General features: G+C 46.8%; 1 protein-coding gene across 1 annotated transcript in view; it reads left to right on the plus strand.

The window, feature by feature from the left end:
* Positions 1-10437: 10437 nt before the first annotated feature.
* gspt1 (G1 to S phase transition 1) overlaps positions 10438-27398 on the plus strand; it is a 56577-nt gene continuing 39616 nt past the window's right edge. The window contains exons 1-6 of the mRNA XM_072481813.1: positions 10438-10554; positions 13915-14145; positions 14374-14407; positions 15894-15971; positions 16729-16909; positions 26512-26666. Coding sequence (XP_072337914.1) covers positions 10533-10554; positions 13915-14145; positions 14374-14407; positions 15894-15971; positions 16729-16909; positions 26512-26666 — 701 coding nt within the window. The 5' untranslated portion in view covers positions 10438-10532. The remainder of the gene's footprint in view (positions 10555-13914; positions 14146-14373; positions 14408-15893; positions 15972-16728; positions 16910-26511; positions 26667-27398) is intronic.

Raw genomic sequence — 27398 nt, forward strand, 5'->3', positions numbered from 1 at the left:
GTAGCTGGTCTGATTAGTAAGTTCGCAGGCAACACAAAAATTGGTGGAGTTGTGGATAGTGAAGAGGATTGTCAGAGAATACAGCAGGATCTAAACTAGTTGGAGTCTTGGGTGGGGAAATGGCAGATTGAGTTTAATCTGGACAAGTGTGAGGTAATGCATTTTGGAAGGTCCAAAGTGTAGGAATTGCACATCTGGGTGTGCATGCCCACCGATCACTGAAAGTGGCAAAGCATGTGGATAAGGTGGTCAAGGCAGCACACGGCATGCTGGCCTTCATTGGTCGGGGCATTGAATATAAAATATTGGCAAGTCGTGTTGCAGCTGTTGGGCCTCATTTGGAATATTATGTACAATTCTGGTCACCACACTACCAGAAAGATGTGGATGCTTTGGAGAGGAGGGTACAAAAGCGGTTTACTAGGATGTTGCCTGGTATGGAGAGCATTAGCTATGAGGAGAGGTTAGATAAACTCGGTCTGTCTGTTCTCACTGGAACGACTTGAGGTTGAGAGGCCTAAAAGATTGAGTGGCATGAACAGAGTTCTTCCCTCCGGTAGGAGAGTCAAATACTAGGGCACATAGGTTTAAAGTGTGTGGGGGAAAGTTTAGAACAAATGTGTGAGGCAAGTTTTTTTACACGGAGGGTGGTAAATATATGGAAAGCGTTGCCTGGGGAGGTGGTGGGAGCAGGTACGTTAGCATTTAAGGGACATCTAGACAAATATATGAATATATGGGATAAGTGCAGACGGTTGTAGTTTAGGCAGGTACCATGGTCGGCGCAGGCTTAGAGGGCCAAAGGACCTGTTTCTGTGCTGTTTTGTTTTTTGTTCGACCTGAAGTCACCCACTGTTTCGCCGGATGCAGCACCCCAAACTCTTTGGCCTTGTTGAACCCGGCACGCATTTTCACCAGCTCTGCTCAAGTGTCCTGATAGAACAACAAAGAAATGTACAGCACAGGAACAGGCCCTTCGGCCCTCCAAGCCCGTGCTGACCATGCTGCCCGACTAAACTACAATCTTCTACACTTCCTGGGTCCGTATCCCTCTATTCCCATCCTATTCATGTATTTGTCGAGATGCCCCTTAAATGTCACTATCGTCCCTGCTTCCACCACCACCTCCGGTAGTGAGTTCCAGGCACCCACAACCCTCTGCGTAAAAAATTTGCCTCGTACATCTACTCTAAACCTTGCCCCTCACACCTTGAACCTATGGCCCCTAGTAATTGACCCCTCTACCCCGGGGAAAAGCCTCTGACTGTCCACTCTGTCTATGCCCCATATAATTTTGTATACCTCTATCAGGTCGTCCCTCAACCTCCTTCGTTCCAGTGAGAACAAACCGAGTTTATTCAACCGCACCTCATAGCTAATGCCCTCCATACCAGGCAACATTCTGGTAAATCTCTTCTGCACCCTCTCTAAAGCCTCCACATCCTTCTGGTAGTGTGGCGACCAGAATTGAACACTATACTCCAAGTGTGGCCTAACTAAGGTTCTATACAGCTGCAACATGACTTGCCAATTCTTATACTCAATGCCCCGGCCAATGAAGGCAAGCATGCCGTATGCCTTCTTGACTACCTTCTCCACCTGTGTAGCCCCTTTCAGTGATCTGTGGACCTGTACTCCTAGATCTCTTTGACTTTCAATACTCTTGAGGGTTCTACCATTCACTGTATATTCCCTACCTGCATTAGACCTTCCAAAGTGCATTACCTCACATTTGTCCGGATTAAACTCCATCTGCCATCTCTCCGCCCAAGTCTCCAAACAATCTAAATCCTGCTGTATCCTCTGACAGTCCTCATCGCTATCCGCAATTCCACCAACCTTTGTGTCGTCTGCAAACTTACTAATCAGACCAGTTACATTTTCCTCAACAGCAAAGGTCCCAGCACTGACCCCTGTGGAACACCATTGGTCACAGCCCTCCAATTAGAAAAGCATCCTTCCATTGCTACTCTCTGCCTTCTATGACCTAGCCAGTTCTGTATCCACCTTGCCAGCTCACCCCTGATCCCGTGTGACTTCACCTTTTGTACTAGTCTACCATGAGGGACCTTGTCAAGGCCTTACTGAAGTCCATATAGACAACATCCACTGCCCTGCCTGCATCAATCATCTTAGTGACCTCTTCAAAAAAACTCTTATCACGTTCGTGAGACACGACCCCCCCCCCCCCCCCCCCCCCCCCCCCCCCCCCACAAAACCATGCTGCCTCTCACTAATGCATTCATTTGCTTCCAAATGGGAGTAGATCCTGTCTCGAAGAATTCTCTCCGGTAATTTTCCTACCACTGAAGTAAGGCACACCGGCCTGTAGTTCCCTGGATTATCCTTGCTACCCTTCTTAAACAGAGGAACAACATTGGCTGTTCTCCAGTCCTCCGGGACATCACCTGAAGACAGTGAGGATCCAAAGATTTCTGTCAAGGCCTCAGCAATTTCCTCTCCAGCCTCCTTCAGTATTCTGGGGTAGATCCCATCAGGCCCTGGGGACTTATCTACCTTAATATTTTTTAAGACACCCAACACCTCGTCTTTTTGGATCTCAATGTGACCCAGGCTATCTACATACCCTTCTCCAGGCTCAACATCTACCAATTTCTTCTCTTTGGTGAATACTGATGCAAAGTATTCATTTAGTACCTTGCCCATTTCCTCTGGCTCCACACATAGATTCCCTTGCCTATCCTTCAGTGGGCCAACCCTTTCCCTGGCTATCCTCTTGCTTTTTATGTACGTGTAAAAAGCCTTGGGATTTTCCTTAACCCTATTTGCCAATTACTTTTCGTGACCCCTTCTAGCCCTCCTGACTCCTTGCTTAAGTTCCTTCCTACTTTCCTTATATTCCACACAGGCTTTGTCTGTTCCCAGCCTTTTAGCCCTGACAAATGCCTCCTTTTTCTTTTTGACGAGGCCTACAATATCTCTCGTTATCCAAGGTTCCCGAAAATTGCCGTATTTATCCTTCTTCCTCACAGGAACATGCCGGTCCTGAATTCCTTTCAACTGACACTTGAAAGCCTCCCACATGTCAGATGTTGATTTGCCCTCAAACATCCGCCCCCAATCTATGTTCTTCAGTTCCCGCCTAATGTTATAAATTAGCTTTCCCCCCCCCCCCCCAATTTAGCACATTCATCCTAGGACCACTCTTATCCTTGTCCACCAGCACTTTAAAACTTACTGAATTGTGGTCACTGTTCCCGAAATGCTCCCCTACTGAAACATCTACCACCTGGCCGGGCTCATTCCCCAACACCAGGTCCAGTACCGCCCCTTCCCTAGTTGGACTGTCCACATATTGTTTTAAGAAGCCCTCCTGGATGCTCCTTACAAACTCCGCCCTGTCTAAGCCCCTGGCACTAAGTGAGTCCCAGTCAATATTGGGGAAGTTGAAGTCTCCCATCACCACAACCCTGTTGTTTTTACTCTTTTCCAAAATCTGTCTACCTATCTGCTCCTCTATCTCCCGCTGGCTGTTGGGAGGCCTGTAGTAAACCCCCAACATTGTGACTGCACCCTTCTTATTCCTGACCTCTACCCATATAGTCTCACTGCCCTCTGAGGTGTCCTCCCGCAGTACAGCTGTGATATTCTCCCTAACCAGTAGCGCAACTCTGCCACCCCTTTTACAAATCCCTCTAGCCCGCCTGAAACATCTAAATCCTGGAACGTTTAGCTGCCAATCCTGCCCTTCCCTCAACCAGGTCTCCGTAATGGCAACAACATCATAGTTCCAAGTACTAATCCGAGCTCTAAGTTCATCTGCCTTACCCGTAATACTTCTTGCATTAAAACATATGCACTTCAGACCCGCTGTGTTCAGCAACTTCTCCCTGTCAGCTCTGCCTCAGAGCCCCACTGTCCCTATTCCCTAGTTCTCCCTCAATGCTCTCACCTTCTGACCTATTGCTCCCGTGCCCACCCCCCTGCCATACTAGTTTAAACCCTCCCGTGTGACACTAGCAAACCTCGCGGCAGGATATTTATGCCTCTCCAGTTTAGATGCAACCCGTCCTCCTTGTATAGGTCACACCTGCCCTGGAAGAGCTCCCAGTGGTCCAGATAACGGAAACCCTCCCTCCTACACCAGCTGTTTAGCCACGTGTTTAGCTGCTCTATCTTCCTATTTCTAGCCTCACTGGCACGTGGCACGGAGTAATCCCGAGATTACAACCCTAGAGGTCCTGCATTTTAACTTTCTGCCTAGCTCCCTGAACTCCTGCTGCAGGACCTCATGCCCATTCCTGCCTATGTCGTTAGTACCAGTATGTACAACGACCTCTGCCTGTTTGCCCTCCCCCTTCAGGATGCCCTCTACCTGTTCGGAGACATCCTGGCACCAGGGAGGCAACATACCATCCTGGAGTCTCTTTCACGTCCACAGAAGCGCCTATCTGTGCCCCCTGACTATAGAGTCCCCTATTACTATTGCTCTTCTGCGCATTGACCCTCCCTTCTGAACATCAGAGCCAGCCGTGGTGCCACTGCTCTGGCTGCTGCTGTTTTCCCCTGATAGGCTATCCCCCCCCTGACAGTATCCAAAGGGGTATACCTGTTCGAGAGGGGGACAACCACAGGGGATTCCTGCACTGACTGCCTGCCCTTTCTGGTGGTCGCCCATTTCTCTGCCTGCACCTTGGGTGTGACCACATTTATATAACTGCGATCTATGACTCTTTCCGCCACCTGCATGCTCCTAAGTGCATTCAATTGCTGCTCCAACCGAACCATGCGGTATGTGAGGAGCTCCAGTTGGGTGCACTTTCTGCAGATGAAGCCATCCGGGACGCTGGAAGCCTCCCGGACCTGCCACATCCCACAGTCGGAGCACTGCACCCCTCTAACTGACATTGCGTCAATTAATTAAAATTAAAAGTTTAAAAAAAAAAATTATATTTTTTTAAGTTACTGTTAACTATCTGTTTCCTAGCACTAGATTTCTAATATAAATGCGAAAGCTAAATATAGTACTCTCCGATCTCTGGCTTGGATACCCCACTAAATTATAATTAAGTAATTATGTTTAATTAGTTACCAATGCTTAATTTTTTTAATTTAGTGTAGATTCCCAACCAGCCACTCGGGTCACAGCTTTTCTGTGATGTCACTTCAGTTTCCCTCTGACACACACAATTTGAAAAAGGTATAAAAGTAAAAATCACTTACTTACCTTCTGTGTGTCTTAGATGTTCTCAGGTTCTCTCCCTGACAGAGACTGCCCCTCCTCCTCCGAACAGCTCCCGAAACTAGGCCGCGATCTTTTAAAATCTCCGCTCTGACTTGCAGCTCCTGCGCTTTTTAAATCTCCCGCGCTTTTAAAATCTCCCGGCTCCTCCCCGTCTCGCGCTGTTTTCAATGTCCTGGCTCTCTTTCCTCCCGTGCTTTTTAAATCTCCCGCGCTTTTTAAATCTCCCGGCTCTCTTTCCTCCCGCGCTTTTTAAATCTCCCGGCTCCCTCCTCTCGCGGTGTTTTCAATGTCCCAGCTTTCTCTCCTCTCGCGTTGTTTTCAATGTCCCGGCTTTCTGTCCTCTCGCGCTGTTTTCAATGTCCCGGCTTTCTCTCCACTCGCGCTGTTTTCAATGTCCCGGCTTTCTCTCCTCTCGCGCTGTTTTCAATGTCCCGGCTTTCTCTCCACTCGCGCTGTTTTCAATGTCCCGGCTTTCTCTCCACTCGCGCTGTTTTCAATGTCCCGGCTCTCTTTCCTCCCGCGCTTTTTAAATCTCCCGTCTTTCTCTCCTCTCGCGCTGTTTTCAATGTCCCGGCTTTCTCTCCTCTCGCGCTGTTTTCAATGGTAGATTCGGACCCTGTCTCCCCGGCCAGTCACAGTTCCACTTCTCTCTGGCCCACCGCAGGATCTTCTCCACGAACGTATGGAGTCTCACAATCATTGCCCATGGCGGCTCCCCCGCTCATGGTTACTGCCTTGGGGATCTGTGCACCCTATCCACCTCTGGGGCCTTGTCCAGCACCCCCTCTGCTGCCAGCATCCTTTAGACGTATCTCGTGGCACTCGTGCCGTCCACACCTTCAGGCAGGCCACGATACATAGGTTCTTCATTCTGGATCTATTCTCCTGCTCTACCTTTGCACTTAGTGACTTGCAGCGGTTCCCCAGGAGCTCCGCCTCCAATGCCACCACCCGATCACTGTGGTCGGACATCGCCTCCTCCATCTCCTGGATCTGTGACCCCTGTACCTCAACACTTCTCGACTCTCTCCATCAATCCTTTCATGGGTGCACCCATTACCTCGATGGCCTTCGACCGGTCTTCCTGCATCTCCTTTCGTTGCTGGCGGAACTTCTCTCGAATGAACGTCGTCAGCTGCTACATCTGGGGTTCTCCAGCTTGCGACATCCCTTCTCCCTCTGCTATCTTTCCAATTGTTGTAGCACCACAGGTCTCCTCCAGTACCTGCCCAGGTCTTTAACCTTCTTCTCCGGGTCTGATAACCAGCAGACATGCCACTCCCGGGGGAACTTCTTCTCCACACCTTCAGCTACACTTTCCTTTCAAAATTCCTCCGCTGTTAGGTAAAACAAACTCAAATCAACACCTTCGAGCCAGAGCTGCCCTGTGTGTGACCGCTCACTTCATGGCTGCCAATGGTAACAGCGGTTAGATTTGATGACTAAGCAATTGCAACAAGCACAATGATTGCTTTTTGTATTTGTAATGTATAAATGTGAGGTTATTCACTTTTTGGAAGTGAACAAGAAGACAGATTACGACCTGAACGGTTGTAAATTGGGAGAGGGGGGTGTCCAGCGAGACCTGGTGCCTTTACACACCAGTCGCTGAGGTAAGCATGCAGGTGCAGTAGGTGGTAAAGAAGGCTAATGGTATGTTGGCTTTCATTGCGAGAGGTTTCGAGTACAGGAGCAGGGATATGTTGCTGCAATTATACAGGGCCTTGGTGGGGCCACCCCTCGAATATTGTGTGCAGTTTTTGTCTCCTTTTCTGAGGAAGGATGTTCTTGCTCTCGAGGGAGTGCAGCGAAGGTTTACCAGACTGATTCTGGGGATAGCAGGACTGACATATGAGGAGAGATTGACTAGGTTAGGATTGTTTTCTCTGGAGTTCAGACGAAGGGCAGCACCATAGCACAGTGGTGAGCACAGTTGTTTCACAGCTCCAGGGTGCCAGGTTCAATTTCCTGCTTGGGTCACTGTCTGTGCGCAGTCTGCACGTTATCCCTGTGTCTGCGTGGGTTTCTTCCGGGTGCTCCGGTTTCCTCTCACAGTCCAAAGATGTGCAGGTTCGGTGGATTGGCCATGGTAAATTGCCCTTGGTGTCCAAAAGAAGTTTGGGTGGGGTTATGGGGATCGGGTAGAGGTGTGGGCTTTCCAAGGGCTGGTGCAGACTCAATGGGCTGAATGGCCTCCTGCACTGTAAATTCTATGCATGAGGGGGGAAACTGATAGCGGTTTATAAAATTCCAAAAGGACTAGATAGGGTGGATGCAGGGAGGATGTTCCTGATGGTGGGTGTGTCCTGAACCAGGGGTCACAGTCTGAGGATTCAGGGTGGACCATTTAGGACAGAGATGAGGATAAATTTCTTCAGCCGAAGAGTGGTGAGCCTATGCAATTCATTATCACATGAGGCTAAGACATTGAATACATTCAAGAGGCGGCTAGATATGGCACTTGAGGCGAATGGGATCAAGTGTTATGGGGAGAAAGCAGGATTAGGCTACTGATTGGGCGATCAGCCATGGTCGTAATGAATGGCGGAGCAGGCTCAGAGGGCTGAATGGCCTCCTATGTTTCTATTTATTTTACGAAATCATTTTCACATTGTATGGGGTGCCGCATAGTATATGGGGTGCAGCATGTGAGTCAGTGAGCAAGTTTGGTCAGTGTGATCTTGCATCCTCTGGGCGTCTCAAAATATTTCACAGCCAATCAACTACTTTTTTGAGCTGTTGTTAAGCAAATGCATGAGCCTTATTCTTATCAACATTCTTCCTCTTTCTCTCTTGATCTGTACTTGCCCAACTTTTGTTAAATGTATTAATGCTGATCCCTTCAATCACCCCATTTGAGAATGAGTATCACATTCTCACCGCTGGGTAAAGACATTTCACAGAATTATTACAGTCCATGAGGAGGCCATTCAACCCGTGGTGTCTACACTAGCTTTCAGAATGAGCAATTAACCATGTGCCATGCCCCTAGATTGAGACACAGTCAAGCTCCCTCTACGTAGTCACATAAACAAATCCTAAGCAGAAGCTACATAACATTTGATAGAGTAAAGCTCACTCTATTCTGCCACATCAATTATTGTCCAGGCAGATGCAGAACAAAACCCTAAATTTTAGATGAGCATTCAACCACACTGACACCTCCCAAACATTTGCTGCTGCTTCTCGGGCCTTTGCTCTGTGGACCGATCCCATTTGGAATGAAGTTGAGACTGGCCCCAATTTTATTCTCCAGAAATGTTCTATATTTATGGCTCATCGTTTCAGCATGTTAATGTTGTAATATTAGCATTCTAGACTGTGCTAGTACTTCCTTGCAAATAGTACTAGCTAAGTCAAGGTGAATCTTTATGGCCAAGAATTGTTGTGATGCAGTAATTGTTTTTTTTTTCTCCATTCCTGGGTATGATTGTGTAATATTCAACACGATTTGCGACGACTCAGACACTGAAGCAGTTCACGTGCAAATGCAGCAGCACCTGAACAATATCCAGGCTTGGACTGTCAAATGGCAAGTAATATTGACGCCACACAGTGCCAGACAATGACCATCTAAAATGAGAGAGAATCAAACAATCGCCCCATGACATTTAATGGCCTGGCCATCACCAAATCCCCACCATCAACATCCTAGGGGTTACCATTGACTACAAACTGAACTGGACAAGATGTATAAATACTGTGACTACAAAAGTAGGTCAGAGATTAGGAAACCTGTGGCGAGTAACTCCCCAAAGCCTGTACTCTACCTACAAGACACAAGTCCAGAGTGTGATGGAATACTCCCCACTTGCCTGGAAGAGTGCAGCTCCAACAACACTCAAGAAGCCACCATCCAGGATAAACCAGCCCGCTTGATTGGCGCCCATTCCACAAACCTTTACTCCCTCCACCACCACCGACGCACAGTAGCAGCCATATGTACCAGCTACAAGATGCACTGCAGGAACTCTCCCAGACTCCTGAGCCATCACCGTCCAAACCCATGACCATTACTATTAAGCACAGGGACAGCAGATACCTGGGAACACTACCACCTGTAGGTTCCCCATTTCAAATCACTCAACATCCTGATTTGAGGATGTATTCCTTCACTGTCGCTGGGTCAAAATCCTGGAACTTTCTCCCTAATAATAATCTAATCTTTATCGTCACAAGTAGGCTTACATTGACACTTCAATGAAGTTACTGTGAAAGGCTAATGGCACAGTGGGCGTACCTACACCACATGGACAGCAGCGGTTCAAGAATCATACAATTTACAGTGCTGAAGGAGGCCATTGGGCCCATCAGGTCTGCACCGGCCCTTACGAAGAGCGCCCTACTGAAGCCCACGTATCTACCCTATCCCCGTAATCTCCACTTAACATTTTTTGGACACAAAGGGCAATTTAGCAGCTCACCACCACTGTCTCAAGGGCAATTGGGGATGGGCAACAAATGCTGGCCTAGCCGGCAAAGCACCGGTCCGTAAAGAAAATTGAGAAACTTTCTACAGGAACTGATATTTTGCTTCTAATTGGCATATTCTGCATATGACATGGCCTGGTGCCTTCTGTTGCTTTCAGCATGAAGTTGGGAGAAGGTGGTTTTTTGAATACATTCCCTACCCTTTCTAACTGAGCCTTAATGTATTTTTGGAAGCTTCAATAGAGCTTACTGAATTGGGCCCTGGATTTGGTGAAAAATGTTTCTGCTTTCAGAGATAGATGCACAAAGTGGATTATGCAGTAGCCTAATTGGATCTGCAAAGTTTGATGTTTTGCGTTCTTACAGGACAAAAAGAAACCATCGTTCCATCTTTTTTAATATATGCTGGCTCTTTGCAATCTTAAAAGTTGGCACTATTCTTTCCATGTCTCTATTGTCATCTACTTTTCCCTTAAAGTTTCAGCTTTAACATTCTAGCAGATAGCCCACATTTTGTTGATGCTTTTATTTCCTTCTCAATGGGTTCTTCAAAATGACACACGGTTCTCTAGCTGCGCTCACTAATGTTTTAAATTAGTTAATTATGTTTTTGCTTTGCGTTTTACACTTCCTAGATACAATACCTATGATTGCATTCACCCCTCTGTGGCTTTAGGTTCTTACACCATCTCTTAATGACTGGTGTGTCTTGCCGAAGTGTTCTTGCTCCTCCATATAAAATGTGACCAGTATTTTCTTCTGTGAAATGCAGTGAACTTCTGTACCATAAGGACATGAAATTCCAATTCAATGAATTTGACATGGTTCTAGTTACTGTTCCAAACAAATAATTCTCAGTTTCTGTCCTTCAGGGCCGGATGCTACAGATGCCAACATGGAAGTCTCTGAGCCAGCTGGTAAGAAATGTTCAATAGAATTTTGACCTTAAACATAATTGATTATGAGCATGTTGCCAAATTATACTGTCAGCTACTGACAACTTGCCTATATTTCTAATTTGAGACCCATTCTTTGCACTTGCAGTATTTAACCATTGAAGCGGTTGTGTTTCTTTCTCAACAATTTTTTTAAAATGCTGGAGATCTGAAATAACAAAGTGCTGGGTAACTGAGCAGGTCTGGCAGCATCTGTAGTGAGAGAAACAGTTTTTTTTTCCTTATAAATTTAGAGTACCCAATTATTTTTTGTTCCAATTAAGGGGCAATTTTAGCGTAATCAGTCCAACTGACCTGCACATCTTTGGGTTGTGGGGGTGAAACCCACGCAGACATGGGGAGAATGCAAACTCCACACGGACAGTGACCCAGGGCCGGGATTTGAACCCGGGTCCTCCGCACCATAGGCAGCAGTGCTAACCATTGTGCCACATGCCACCACTGAGCGAAACACCGTTTTGTTTTTTAAAAAATAATTTTTATTAAGGTTTTCATAAAATATCAATAAGAAAATGAAAAAAGAACCCAACAGGGTTAAGTACAAAACAGTCTAGAAAAGCTACCCCCCTCCCCCCTGTACATAAATAATAAATTAACATTAACACCCCGACTTAACACAACAGGTATATACACCCCCTCCAACCCTTCAGTGTAAATAACAATAACAAAAATAATCCTTCCACCGAAGAAGAATCCTTCGTCGGGCTACCAGGGACGCAAAGGCCAGAATACCGGCCTCTTTCGCCTCCTGCACTCCCGGCTCCTCTGCCACCCCAAATATTGCTAGCCCCCATCCCGGTTTGACCCTGGATCCGACCACCCTCGACACCGTCCTCGCTACGCCCTTCCAAAATTCCTCCCGCGCTGGGCATGCCCAGAACATATGGGTGTGATTTGCTGGGCCCCCTGAGCACATAACACACCTGTACTCACCCCCAAAAAAACAGCTCATCCTTGTCCCGGTCATGTGCCCTGTGCAGCACCTTAAACTGTAGGAGGCTGAGCCTCGCGCACGATGAGGAAGAGTTCACCCTCCCTAGGGCATCAGCCCACGTCCCTTTCTCAATCTCCTCTCCCAACTCCTCCTCCCACTTACCTTTCACCTCCACCATCGAAGCCTCCTCCTCCCCCTGCATCACTTGGTAAGTTTCCGAGATCTTCCCCACTCCCACCCACCCCCCACGAGAGCACCCTGTCCTGTACTGTGTGGCAGTAGCCGTGGGAATTCCATCACCTGCCGTCTGGCAAACGCCCTTACCTGTAAGTACCTGAAGGTGTACCGCAGGGGGGCCCGTTTTCTACTCCAGCTCACCCAGGCTCGCGAACTTCCCGTCCACAAACAGGTCCCCCAACCTTCGTATCCTTGCCCTGTGCCACCCCGAAAAGCCTCCACCTGTTCTCCCTGGGGCGAACCGGTGCCCCCGTATTGGGATCCACGCCGAGGCCCCAACCCCCCCCCCCCCCCCAGACTCATACCCACACAAGACGCCATTTCCAGCCTCTTCCATGCAGCCCCCTCCCCCTCCATCACCCACTTGCGCACCATCGTCGCATTGGCGGCCCAGTAGTACCCACAGAGGTTGGGCAGCTCCAGTCCCCCCCGTCCCCCCCCCCCCCCCCCCTACTCCGCTCCAGGAGCACCCTTCTCACCCTCTGAGTCCCTCGTGCCCACACAAACCCCATTATACTCCTGTTAACCTGCCTAAGAAAAGCCTTCGGGATAAACACGGGGAGGCACTGGAACAGGAACAAAAACCTTGGGAGCACCGTCATTTTGATTGACTGCACCCTACCCGCCAAGGACAGCGGCAACGCGTCCCACCTCTTGAACTCCTCCGTTTGCTCCACCAGCCTTGTAAAATTAAGCCTATGCAGGGCCCCCCAGCTCCTGGCCACCTGGACCCCCAAATACCTGAAGCTCCTCTCTGCCCTTTTTAGTGGGAGCTTGCCAATCCCCCTCTCCTGGTCCCCTGGGTGAACCACGAACAGCTCGCTCTTCCCCATGTTGAGCTTGTACCCCAAAAAGTCCCCGAATTCCCTAAGAATCTCATTACCTCCGGCATTCCCCCCACCGAGTCCGCCACATACAGGTCATCCGCATAGAGCGACACCCTATGCTCCTCTCCACCCCGCACCAACCCCCTCCAGTTCCTTGACTCCCTCAGTGCCATAGCCAGGGGGTTCAATCGCCAGTGCGAAGAGCAGGGGGGACAGGGGACACCCCTGCCTCGTCCCTCGGTGCAACCGAAAGTATTCGGACCTCCTGTTTGTGGTCACACTCTCCATCGGGACCTCATACAACAGCCTAACCCACCTGACAAACTCCTCCCCAAACCTGAACCTCTTCAGCACCTCCCACAGGTACCCCCACTCTACCCTATCGAAGGCTTTCTCGGCGTCCATCGCCACCACTATCTCCGCCTCCCCCTCCCTCACCGGCATGATAACGTTCAAAAGCCTCCGCACATTCGCGTTCAACTGCCTCCCCTTCACCAACCCCGTCTGGTCTTCATGGATGATCTGCGGCACACAATCCTCAATCCTCGTGGCTAAGACCTTCGCCAGCACCTTGGGACCTACATTTAGCAAGGAAATCGGTCTGTAAGACCCACACTGCAGGGGATCCTTGTCCTGCTTCAGGATCAAGGAGATCAGTGCCTGGGACATCGTCGGGGGCAAAATTCCCCTTTGCCTCATTGAAGGCCCTGAGCAACAGGTCCATATATTTTTTTATAGAATTCGACCGGGAAACCGTCCGGCCCCAGTGCCCCCCCCCCCCTCATGCTTCCTATCCCTTTGGTCAGCTCCTCCAACCCCATCTGCGCCCCCAATCCCGCCACCAGTCCCTCTTCCTTTGGAAACCTTAATTGGTCCAGGAAGTGGCCCATCCCTCCCTCCCGTGGGGGCTCGGCTGAGCGAAACACGGTTAATGTTTCGAGTTCATATGAGCTTTCTACAGACCTGTTTTAAATTTGTATATACAAGTATTCAAATATTTATAAATTGTAATTCCATAACAGTTTCAGATTTAAGCTAATTGGTGACTTGGAATAATTGAGTATTATGTCCTTTTTGCTTGTTCTCATTTTCAAAGTGTGGTGTAATTTATTTGGACAAAATTGACTAAATTTACTTTCGACAAGGGTTAACCCAGTGATTCCACACTGGATTTTGTATTAAGTGAACAGATTTCATGTAGTAAAATGCTTTCCGTTAGACTCAGTTTAGTTTTAACTGACGGTTCGCTGTTCGAGTGTCAGCTACATTTTAATTATTTTTCATAATGAACAACTACTGAAAACCTAGCTATATATTTTACAGCCCCGGTAGAAAATGGCGATACAGAAGCAGGATCGGAAGAATCATGGGAACAGAAAGCAGAGCCGAGTGAAGCAGAACCAGGAGGTGGTCCTGCTGGCGATGGGGGGCCACCGTTGGCAGCTCCAGTAGGAATGGAAGAGGAGGAGGATGTGTCTACGCCAAAGGTTGCTGTGGTAGAACCAGGTGCTCCAAGGAAGGAACATGTAAATGTTGTATTCATTGGTCATGTAGGTAGGTTATTTGATGAAATGACATTGTTCTGTGCCTCATTTAAAGTTCAGATTTGATAACTGCCAATAACCTTCAAAATGTCTCATTTATTTCCGATAATTGCGACCACTAAAAATTTGTAGTCAGCACAGCAACTTGGTTAAAATACGTCTCATGTTTAAGCAATTTACATTTTAAGCTAAAACTTAATTTTTTTTGTGCAGTAATACTATTTCTATTTTCCCTTAGATGCTGGAAAATCCACTATTGGTGGGCAAATAATGTAAGTTCATGCTTCTGATCTGGAAGATGTAGAGCTGGAGTGAGTAAAACTCCTTTTATAATCAAAATTTCCAATTTGTTGCTTGGCTCAGCGTTGCATTCTATTCAGTAACCATTCTTCATAGTAATTTCGGTGAGCGTGATTGCCCTGTCCCTGAGTCATTCATATGTGGGATTGAGACCCACTGCAGGATTTGAGATAACTTGTGTTGAGGCTCTGGTTTTTATGGCCAAACTGTAAAAGAGATTCTGTAGACTTATTCAAGTTTGAAAATCACCGTGCATCATCATCCTTGTGCCCTGTACAGCCTTGCACTTCATCTGATATTCAGTCCATGAGATTCAGTCCAAAGATGTGTAGGTAGGTGGATTGGTCATGCCAAATTGGCCTGAGTGTCCCAAAATTGGCCTTCGTGTTGGGTGGGGTTGCTGGGTTATGGGGATAGGGTGGAGGCGTGGGGCCTGGATAGGGTGCTCTTTCCAAGAGCCACTGAAGACTCGATGGGCCGAATGGCCTCCTTCTGCACTGTTGATTCTATGATATTGTTTAAAAGAAAATTTGATGAACAGCATTTTATTGCTGTTTTAATATCCCAGCAGATGAGAGGCTGTTTAGCTAGGTTGCTCTTTATTCCAGAATTTGGTTAATTTGATTTGAAATGTCCTTAAGGTGATTGGATGCGCCTTTTTTTTTTTTTTGGCAACAAAAGTTTGGTTTAATTTCATGTTTATTGAAATAAGTTCTCATACTTTTGTTCTGTTCGATCTTTCACACTCCTTATCATGTACTAGTTCTGATTGTGGATAGTTTTAATTCAGACTAGAAATACACTAGCGTCCTCAAACCTGCAGCTCAAGCATCTTTAATAAATACCGTTGAACCTTTAAGATAAGACCTGTCTCTTCAATTATGAGAATTCAATCAGCAGTGTAAATCAGTATTGCAGTGTTAATTGCAGGAAAAGGTTTCACAGCTCAATGTTTTAAAGAAATTTATTTTTGAAAACAATATTGGAATGGGGCTGATAGTCATTTCTTGACCATGAGAAGCGAGTGTAAAATGATTCCACTTTGTACAAGAATGTGTAGGGGAAAAAAGTGCTTTGAAAGCGTTTAGGCAAGTGTAACATTATACATTTTGTCACATTTAAAATAACTTGCATGTGGAGCGGCACGGTAGCATATTGGTTAGCACTGCTGCCTCATGGCGCGAGGACCCAGGTTCGATCCAGGTCCCTGCTCACTGTCCGTGTGGAGTTTGAACATTCTCCCTATGTCTGTGTGGGTTTCACCCCCACAACCCAAAGATGTGCAGAGTCGGTGGATCGGCCACACTAAATTGCCCCTTAATTGGAAAAATAACTTGCCATGTGTTTAACTCCGGTTTTACTCAGATCAACACAAAAACATTGAAGTCTAACTTTTAACCTGAATCAAATATTGACCAAAACATAATGTGTTCACCGTTTGCTGGTAATTTCTTAAAGGTACCTCACCGGTATGGTTGACAAACGAACACTGGAGAAGTACGAGAGGGAGGCCAAGGAAAAAAATAGAGAAACATGGTAAGATTATATTTGTAAGTTAGGTACTGAAAATCAACCAGCATCAGGATTCCCAAGTTAAAACATCATTTTAGGATCTATTTTAAAATTTTAAATCTCTTTTTGCTTAAAATTACTTGGATTCCCCAACAGTTGAGTTAGTTTCTCTATTGAGCATCAAAAAATCCAGGAGCTCCTTTGTTTGGAACACCAGTCTGGGTTAATTAGCCTATTTCTACTCTGTGGTAGTACTAGTATTATTGACTTAATGCCTCTGCCCAGAAAAGGGAAATTGGTTTAAGGTTCTGCACACCTGAACCATGTGCCATTGATGTGATCCAGCATGCCCAGATGTCCACCTTCTGCTTTCAAATCAACTGCTATCACATTTCATTGACATTCGTGTTTGGCAATGGTTACTTGGTTCAGGTTGCAGAGGGTAGTTAGTACTGTGGAATCCAACCGCAGCAAGGAATCGATGTTGGCTATGGAGTGAGGGAGGTGGTGGTGGAAAGGTAAGGAAAGAAAGTTGGTTTGGGGAAAAAATAGCTGTGTGGTTTTTGGGTTTGATTGAGAGTTGTTGGCCCCAAGGAACCTGTGTAATAGCCAACAAGGAAGTAGTTAGTCTTTGATTTGTAGGGAAGTTTCTGAATGCAGTGATGTGAGCTCTTTTGAATTGAAGTGGCTCTGTTTACCGTGTGTAGTTCTTTTATGGTTTTATTCATCTGATAAGTTTAACATCAAATTACAATGTTTTCTGTAAACTAATTATTTTTAGGTACCTTTCCTGGGCCTTGGACACGAACCAGGAGGAGAGAGATAAGGGCAAAACAGTAGAAGTGGGTCGTGCATATTTTGAGACACAGAAGAAGCACTTCACCATTTTAGATGCTCCAGGTCACAAAAGCTTTGTACCGAATATGATTGGTGGGGCATCTCAAGCTGACCTTGCTGTTTTGGTAAGTTAGTCTTCTGGCTTCTTGGCCATTAAACTGATGGAGTCAGGAACTAATTTGATAGTGTTGCCAGCAGTTATTAAACATGAAAGGTTTCGGGGGGGGGGTCACTTGATGTAATGCACATTCCATAATCTTTTGGGGGGATATTTGTCCTGCACTGCGTCACTGGGTGATCCTGATTGTAGCTTGGTGACGAGCTGAGTTGTATCAGAGAATCCTTGTTTGATTGAGGTGGTCAGAGATGGCTGGGATGGGGTCCAGCTTGCAGTGGTGGTTTTGCTGGTGAGCGAACCCACGCCTCGGCAGTGTTGTTTGCATCAGGGCGATGGCTACCATTGCGAGATGATGTTTTGGATGATGGTCTCTGCTCTGTGATCAGGTCTTTAGTGCTCACTTTGAACTATGAAATATTCTTTGGAGAATGGTGGAAGCGTAGAAGAGAATCCTGGTGTTTGATAGAGCAATTTCCCAGGTGGGGCGTCCCTTTGGTTCACAGAAATCTTGCTGCATGGTTTGTTTATCCTGACTGACCTGGGAAATGGGGGCAGGACAATATATTCGCGAGCCTGGTCTCTTGTGAGATGGGAGAGGCGAGTTCCTGGTTGACTTTGAAAATTGGCTGCCATGCTTCTGCAATCTTGATTTGGACACTTGACACGTCAGGTTTGACGAAGAGAATTGTATCCATTCTTTGAGGCCTGTGGTTGGTTGGGCCACCCCAACCAAGGGCCTGTACTGCGCTGTATTCTATGTTCTATGTCTATCCAATGACCATTTGAATACCCTTCGTGTTGGCGAGTCCACTACTGTTGCAGGCAGGGCATTCCACACCCTTACTACTCTCTGAGTAAAGAACCTACCTCTGACATCTGTCTTATATCTATCTCCCCTCAATTTAAAGCTATGTCCCCTCATGCTAGACATCACCATCCGAGGAAAAAGGCTCTCACTGTCCACCCTATCCAATCCTCTGATCATCTTGTATGCCTCAATTAAGTCACCTCTTAACCTTCTTCTCTCTAACGAAAACAGCCTCAAGTCCCTCAGCCTTTCCTCATAAGATCTTCCCTCCATTCCAGGCAACATTCTGGTAAATCTCCTCTGCACCCTTTCCAATGCTTCCACATCCTTCCTATAATGCGGCGACCAGAATTGCACGCAATACTCCAAATCAGGCCGCACCAGAGTTTTGTACAGCTGCAACATGACCTCATGGCTCCGAAACTCAATCCCTCTACCAATAAAAGCTAACACACCGTACGCCTTCTTAACAACCCTCTCAACCTTAGTGGCAACTTTCAGGGATCTATGTACATGGACACCGAGATCTCTCTGCTCATCCACACTGCCAAGAATCTCACCATTAGCCCAGTACTCTGTCTTCCTGTTATTCCTTCCAAAATGAATCACCTCACACTTTTCTGCATTAAACTCCATTTGCCATCTCTCAGCCCTGCGCTGCAGCTTATCTATGTCCCTCTGTAACTTGTAACATCCTTCCGCACTGTCCACAACTCCACCGACTTTAGTGTCAATCGCAAATTTACTCACCCATCCTTCTACGCCCTCCTCCAGGTCATTTATAAAAATGACAAACAGCAGTGGCCCCAAAACAGATCCTTGTGGTACACCACTAGTAACTGGACTCCAGTCTGAACATTTACCATCAACCACCACCCTTTGTCTTCTTCCAGCTAGCCAATTTCTGATTCCAAACTGCTAAATCTCCCTGAATCCCATGCTTCCGTATTTTCTGCAGTAGCCTACCGTGGGGAACCTGATCAATCGCTTTACTGAAATCCATATACACCACATCAACTGCTTTACCCACATCCACCTGTTTGGTCAACTTCTCAAAGAACTCAATAAGGTTTGTGAGGCACGACCTACCCTTCACGAAACCGTCTTGGCTATGTCTAATCAAATTATTCCTTTCCAGATGATTATACACCCTATCTCTTATAAACCTTTCCAAGATTTTGGCACAACAGAAGTAAGGCTCACTGGTCTGTAGTTACCGATGTTGTCTCTACTCCCCTTGAACAAGGGGACAACATTTCCTATCCTCCAGTCTACTGGCACTATTCCTGTTGACAAAGATGACTTAAAGATCATAGCCAAAGGCTCAGCAATTTCCTCCTTAGCTTCCCAGAGAATCCTAGGATAAATCCCATCCGGCCCAGCGGACTTCTCTATTTTCAGCCTTTCCAGAATTGTTAACACCTCCTCCTTATGAACCTCAAGCCCTTCTAGTCTACTGGCCTGAATCTCAGTATTCTCCTCGACAATATTGTCTTTTTCCTGTGTGAATACTGACGAAAAATATTCATTTAGCACCTCTCCTATCTCCTCGGACTCCAAGCACAACTTCCCACTATTGTCCTTGACTGGCCCTACTCTTACCCTAGTCATTCTTTTATTCCTGACCTATCTATAGAAAGCTTTAGGGTTATCCTTGATCCTACATGCCAAAGACTTCTCATGTCCCCTCCTGGCTCTTCTTAGCTCTCTCTTTAGGTCCTTCCTAGCTAACGTGTAACTCTCGAGCGCCCTTACTGAACCTTCATGTCTCATCTTTACATAAGCCTCCTTCTTCCTCTTGACAAGTGTTTCGACTGCCTTAGTAAACCACGGTTCCCTTGCTCGACCACTTCCTCCCTGCCTGACAGGTACATACTTATCAAGGACACGCAGTAGCTGTTCCTTGAACAAGCTCCACATTTCCATTGTGCCCATCCCCTGCAGTTTTCCCCTCCATCTGATGCATCCTAAGTCTTGCCTCATTGCATCATAATTGTCTTTCCCCCAGATATAACTCTTGCCCTGCGGTATATACCTATCCCTTTCCATCACTAAAGTAAACGTAATCGAATTGTGGTCACTATCACCAAAGTGCTCACCTACCTCCAAATCTAACACCTGTCCTGGTTCACTACCCAGTACCAAATCCAATACGGCCTCGCCTCTCGTTGGCCTATCTACATACTGTGCCAGGAAACCCTCCTGCATACATTGGACAAAAACAGACCCATCTAAAGTACTCTAACTATAGCGTTTCCAGTCAATATTTGGATAGTTAAATTCCCCAATAACAACTACCTTGTTGCTTTCGCTCCTATCCAGAATCATCTTTGCAATCCTTTCCTCTACATCTCTAGAACTTTTCGGAAGCCTATAGAAAACCCCTAACAGGGTGACCTCTCCTTTCCTGTTTCTAACCTCAGCCCATACTACCTCAACTGACGAGTCCTCATCAAACGTCCTTTCTGCCACCGTAATACTGTCCTTGACTAACAATGCCACCCCCCCCCCCCCTCTTTTACCACCTTACCTGAGCTTACTGAAATATCTAAACCCCGTCACCTGCAACAACCATTCCTGTCCCTGCTCTATCCATGTCTCCGAAATGGCCACAACATCGAAGTCCCAGGTACCAACCCATGCCGCAAGTTCACCCACCTTATTCCGGATGTTCCTGGCATTGAAGAAGACACACTTTAAACCACCTTCCTGCCTGCCGGTACACTCCTGCAACTTTGAAACCTTACTCATGACCTCACTACTCTCAATCTCCTGTATACTGGAGCTACAATTCAGGTTCCCAAGCCCCTGCTGAACTAGTTTAAACCCTCCCGAAGAGCATTAGCAAATTCTCTCTCTCCCCCCCCCCCCCCCCCCCCCCCCCCCCCCCCCCCCCCCCCCCCCAAAAAAAGGATATTGGTACCCCTCTGGTCCAGGTGTAGACCAACCCATTTGTAGATGTCCCACCGACCCCAGAATGAGCCCCAATTATCCAGAAATCTGAAACCCTCCCTTCTGCACCATCCCTGACCACGCATTCAACTCCTCTCTTTCCCTATTCCTCGTCTCGCTATCACGTGGCACGGGTAACAACCCAGAGATAATAACTCTGTTTCCACCCTAGCTCCCTGAATTCCTGCCTTACATCCCTATCCCTTTTCCTACGTATGTCGTTGGTACCTATGTGGACCACGACTTGGGGCTGCTCCCCCTCCCCCTTAAGGATCCCAAAAACACGATCCGAGACATCACGCACCCTGGCACCTGGGAGGCAACACACCAACCGCGAGTCTCTCTCGTTCCCACAGAATCTCCTATCTATCCCCCTAACTATGGAGTCTCCAATTATGAAGACCAGTCTCTAACTGGTCTTCTATTATTCTGTTCTCTGCTCGCTGTGACTGGTTGGAGGTGGCATCTCTCCCGGCCAGGCCCTAAGTTCATAGTTGACTGGGCGTGGGGAAACGGCATGGCAGAAGTGAAGGTGTTTCGTTGGATGGAATTTTTGAGAACTCCTGAGGGCTGTTCAATCCTGTCATAGCTTCGGTCTTTCCAAGTGACGTGGATGGTATTATTCTGCTGTTCATCAATAATCCTGGACACTACTCCTTTGTTTGTTATGCTGATGATTTCTTGTCTTTTCTCCTAGCAAGGGTGGGCGAAGTGTGAGCACAAGGGAAAGGGTCTCCTGTTTGCTGCCTCACTGCACAGAGGAGACCCGGGTTCGATCTTGGCCCTGGGTCACTGTCCGTGTGGAGTTTGTACCTACCATGAACATTCTGGGTGGGTCTCACCCCCACAACCCAAACAGTTGTGCATTGTAGGTGAATTGGCCACACTAAATTGCCCCTGAATTGGGTCCTCTAAATTTACATTAAAAATGGCCTCCTGTTATCCAAAAATCATCTTGAGTCTGTGATGTGATATGTGGTTTGTGCATAGCCTTGCTCCTGTTTTCTTTCTTTTAAATGTAAAGTACCCAATTAATTATTTTCCCCCCCAAATAAAGGGGCAATTTAACGTGGCCAATCCACCTACCCTGCACATATTTGGGTTGTGGGCGTGAGACCCACTCAGACACTGGGAGAATGCAAACTCCACACGGACAGTGGGCCAGGATTGAACCCGGATCCTCAACGCTGTGAGGCAGCCGTGCTAACCACTGCTCCGCCATGCCACCAGCTCCTGGTTTTTTTTTTGTGTGTGCTGTAATTCTTTAAATTATGAGAAGGGAGTGCATTTTAGATGCCCTTTATTGTTCATAATGAAGATGAGTGGAACCACGACTGGGTGATGGGTGGACAGTTGGTGTGGAGGTGGGTGGTAGGATTAGTTAAGTCTTCACTAGGATTGAGGATATCGCTCAGTTAGAGATAATTGTATCAAGTTTTTGTTCTGCTTTCTATTACATTAAATTTTTGGAATCGGTCCATAATGCCTTTTAAGGCCCGGACAGATATGAATCCTGGAGAGGACTGAGTTACTTCTGATCCATCCTTGGGACTGGCATTATTTTTTTTCGAGCTATTGGAGTTGGGGGAAATAAGTAGGGTGCACACCAGAATAGGGTTGGTTAATCCTTATTTGAATTGTCAAAGTGAGCGTCTGCCCCCACAGAAGAGAATCTGTCCCCATTCCAAGACATTGTGTGGTTCGGCAATTTTTCTTCAGTGGTGGTTGAGGCTGGTCTGATTTTTCTAATGTTAATGGGTTTGGTGCACTGCCTTGGGGTGGTTGGTGAGGTGCAGGATGGGCTGAGTGGTGAGGCTTCGTGTTTGCTTGGGGTACTGACTCCTTGTGTGCTGGATTAGGCCAGTTCCAGTGCTTTGGTTGGTATCCTGTTGTCCCCTTCCTGAAGACATGTGTTAGGTATGTCCTGACAGGTTTTTTTTTTGTGTTTAAATATCCTTGATTGATGGACTCATTTGTGCACAATGGCCTGGGGTTGAGCCATGTTCTGTACGTTGGTTGATATCCTGTTGCCGTCCTTATGGTTGGGACGTTCCCTTGTTTGAACAAGTAGTTTTTTTTTCTCTTGATTAATAGGTGGTGGGCGTGTGCCAGAAGAATATGGACCCTTGGCTGGGTCCTAGTCCTCTTCCTCTTTATCCTGCTCCTGGTCGTTTCCCTCTTTGCATCCTGTTTTGTCAGATGCTGGTCCTCTATGAATGTGAAATGCTGATCCTTCTATGCCTGAGGTTGGTGTTGTATGTGTGTACACATCCTTTTTGAACTGGATCCTCGCATATTTTCCTTGTACTTTTCCTTTTGTTGCGGTGGGTATAAAGAATCCATGATTGGTTCCTGCAGGGGTACAGGGGGTCTGTTATCCAAGGTGGGGAGGTTGCGGTGTGTCATTGATGTCTCTGATGCTGCTGGAGTTGAGGGAAATGTGTTCTGGTGCGTGCCTGAAGATGGCGTGAAACATTATCCTGAACTTGTGGTTGTTGTGAGCAGTCGCCACGTGGGAAGATGTGCACCATTTTACCATCTTTTCATGGCAATATCCTTTTCTCCCTTGTTCTCTGGTGGTGTATGGAGGTGTCAAGTTGAATCTAATGTTTGTATTGAGCTAGCTATATTGCTGTTCTCTCTATCCATGTATGTTGAGACTTCTTTTCTTGCTGAGCTCTACCATTCTTGGGTCTTGTTGTGATATTTGTTAAAATGTAAAGCATCAATAAATGTACTTTTTAAAAATAAAATGTGAAAAGTTTGACTATACTCTTTCACTCCCATTTACCTTCCCAAAGGTATGCAGATTTTACGGGTAACACAGTTTATAAAATACATCTTGTGCTACACGGTTTTCTGTAAATACAGTCCTTTTAAACCTGCAGGTTTACTGTAATTTGAAAACACCCCACTCTGCAACCAAATGGCAGGTGCCAATCGACCGATCTTCCATGGATTTATCCTCCAATTCCTCCCAGTTGATTGTCATACGTGTTTCTGAATTCCACACTCGGACATACTAATCTCCTTCCAACTGTCCTTTTGGTATTCCTTTGTCTGGAATGCTTTTACACAAGCTGAGGTCCAGCCACCGATTGCTCCAGAATTATTTCACCTGTTACTGCACAGTCTAGTAAGATCTCTCAACTTTGGAATTACTTTTGATATCTTTCTGGCTTCTCACTCGCCAGTTCTGTCTGTGGCTTCAATGTTCTAGTTCCAATTTTCTCTTTTCCTTTAACTTCAGGCTTCTGGAAACCTTTCTTAATTCTCTAGTTTTTTTTAACTAGCTGTCATTTAGATTTCTGGCAACGGCTTTCTTTTTAAAATTTTTAATTTGAAACAGATTTGTAACATTTATAGGGAGAAAAAAGGCCCGATGCAAAGAGCCTTAACTTAGTGAAAACGAACAGTGGGAAAGAATAAACACGTTAATAAGGCACTTTCCCTGTCAGCTCTGTTTGCCCATGCCACGCGTGTTCAACTAATCTAACGTGGCTCTAAACCTCTTCTCTCTGCTGCTGTTGGTTTCCTGCGCTGCTCCCTGAGAGTCTGCAAGCGACTTTCTCCCCCGGGGGATCCCTGGTCACCCTCCCTTGCCCACTTAAGTCTCCTCTACTCTACTTCTCAGCTGCCCCCCTCCCTGACCTCCCCTGCCCCTGAGGCCTGACCTGCCAGGTCAGCCCTGCGCCTGGCCCTAGCCCGCCACTCCTCCTACTCTCCCTGGTGCCCCCTGACCTACACTAGCTACGCTGACCCCTGCCCTTGGCGCCTGTCTCTCCTGCCCAAGTGCTCGGGCCCTCCCCACACACACCAAGGACTCATTAACCTGATTGTATCTCATCGTGCCCTTTTAAGTCCCTTAACCAGCCCCTAGCCCATGCCCCGATCTCCCACCAAAAGGTACCAAGTGCAGGGTCCCTCTTGCCCCCCACTCCACTCGTTGCAATCTCCCCAAAACACCCTAAACAATGTGCTCCGCTCTCTGTCCAGGCTGAAAATAATCTTGGATAAAACATTACAGTACAGGATAATTTTTTTAAAACGCCGCCACACAAAAGCTCAGAGCCCAGAGTCCTTTAGTTCAAGTCCAGCTTCTTTCAATAAAAGTCCACTCCTCGTCAGAGCAAGTTAGGTTAAAAAACCTCTGCCACTGTACAGCACTGAAAAAACAAGTGCCCGTTAGTTCAAGTCCAGCTTCTTACCTTTAATGAAAGTCCAAACCTGTTCTGGCGCCTCAAAGTAGTAGTGGAGTTCCTCAAACGTAACCCAAAGCTTTGCAGGATACAGCATTCCAAACCTCACCTTTTTGTAGAGTGCTGCCTTTACCATGATGAATCCTGCACGCCTCTTGGCCAGCTCCGTTCCCAAGTCCTGGTAAATGCGCACCTCTCGATTCTCCCATCTGCTGCTCCTCTCCGCCTTGGCCCATCGCAGCACACGTTCCCTGTCAGCAAGCTGGTGAAAGCGGACCACCAAGGCCCTCGGTCGGTCGTCCGTCCTGGGCTTCCTTGCGGGGCTCGATGTGCCCCATCCAACTCCAGGGGTCGAGGGAAAGCCTCCGATCCCATCAGCGCCTCGAGCATACCCTTCACGTATGCACCCACATCCGATCCCTCGCAGCGCTCGGGGAGGCCAACGATCCTCAAATTCTGCCTCCTGGCTCTGTTCCCCAGCTCTTCCTGCATCCTCCTCGATGGCGGGTGTTCAGCTCCTCCACCTCGTGCTCCAGCTCCTTTACCGTGTCCGCCTGGCTGGAGAGCTTCACCCCGACCTCCCTGAGCGCCTTCTCTTGGACCGCCTGTGTCTCGACCATTTGGTCCATTACCGCTCATCGGGTCCAACGTGTCCCTCTTCAGTTCGGCGAAGCTATTCCTGAAATGAAATGATATTGTCACAAGTAGGCTTCAAGTGAAGTTACTGTGAAAAGCCCCTAGTTGCCACATTCCGGCACCTGTTTGGGGAGGCTGGTACGGGAATTGAACCGTGCTGCTGGCCTGCCTTAGTCTGCTTTAAAGAACTCCATCTGTTGCTCCCTTGGCCAGTGAGCCTCTGCTCCCTGGTCCATGCTGTCCGCCATGCTTCACCACCCGGTCTGGGGTCCCCGCTGCACCCGCTTCGATCCTTGCCGCTCCACCCGACCACTTCTGGTCCAGCTGTCCATACCCCGTTATATTTACACAGATGCACTAAGTTAAACACACTTAAAATGCTGGACATACTTGAGTCTGCCATCCGTGGAGAGAGGAACCGTGTTAACTGTTTGGGGCTGATGATCTTTAATCAGCTTTCTCAGCATTACAAATTCCCAACATTTCCTGTTCCAGTTTCAGATTTCTAGTATACACCATATAATACTTTTATAAGAGAAGGATGGTAGATTTCCACATATAAACATGGACAATTGGATTCATGTTTATTGCAATGTAGCTTTTAGTATTGGGGAAAATGCAACATTTTAACCAATGGTGCAATTGTAGCAAATATTTTGTATTTGTAACCAAATACATGCACAAAATCTATTGTTCAAGCAGTTTATGTAATCTAATAAAAGTTAGAATTTGTGAAGAAGGAATATTTTTTGATTAATTAACTGCAGGATGGTATATTCAATGTTTGAATCTCGCTGCAAGACCCGAGTTAATGTCTTGCTCTTGTCAGGTAATTGCGCTCTCCATTTCTCTGGGGAAGAAAGCAAGCCATTGTGCATTTCTTTTTGCTGTTCAAATAGACCCGTCCCAAGTTAAATAAACTGCTACTTAAGACGCGTGCAGTAATTGTACATCCACTTCTGCATGCATAAAAGCCCCATAATATTCCCCCTTTCTACTGTGTTGCTTGTTTAGGTTATATCAGCTAGAAAAGGTGAATTCGAAACTGGCTTTGAGAAAGGAGGTCAGACACGAGAACATGCCATGTTGGCAAAAACAGCAGGAGTGAAACATCTGATAGTTCTCATCAACAAAATGGATGACCCAACAGTAAGCTGGAGCCAAGATAGGTATGATTTCTACATTATACTGTTTCCTTTTGAGTGATGCATCTGTTTTTAAATCTCATAATTTAAAAACAAAACTTGGTCTGATAGAATTTGCATGCTATTGTGCAGCAAAATCACATAGTTAGAAGCTGAATAATCGAAACAATTTGTGATTGTTTCCAGTATAGCCATCCTGCAAGGGAACAATTTATAAGATCTTTTTCTTCTTTCCATATTGTTCCCTACAAATGTATATTATGTTATTCTTGCCAACATGCAAGACACATTCATCTAAGTTAAATGCCATTTGTTGTTGTTTGGCCCACCCCCCTTCACATCGAAATGTTTTTGCATTTCTCTACTCCTAACACTTGCACAGATTTTGCCACCTGCAAACCCCTTGGCCATACTCTGAATATGACTGTCCCAAGTCATTAATAGACACAGTAAATGGTAGCAGGCTGGACTGGTCTCTAGGGGCCACCGCTAATAATGTCTCCAGGCTGAACCATGTGTACTAACTATGCTCTGGGATTGGAGCCAATTCATAATCCAGTGTATCCGATTCCATCGTGTGATGACAATTAAGGCTGCATCAGTATTTAAAAATATTTTAAGGTGGCAGCATCACCATGGTGAGACATTTTTGTGTATTTGAATTCCGGGTGGCTATTAATCGGGGATACATGGCAACCAGGTGTTGCTTTGGGATTGGCACTGACCTTTCACCTCTGTTAGCTAGGTTCAAATTCA

This window comes from Scyliorhinus torazame, chromosome 17 (genome assembly GCF_047496885.1).
Source record: "Scyliorhinus torazame isolate Kashiwa2021f chromosome 17, sScyTor2.1, whole genome shotgun sequence".
Lineage (NCBI taxonomy): Eukaryota > Metazoa > Chordata > Chondrichthyes > Carcharhiniformes > Scyliorhinidae > Scyliorhinus > Scyliorhinus torazame.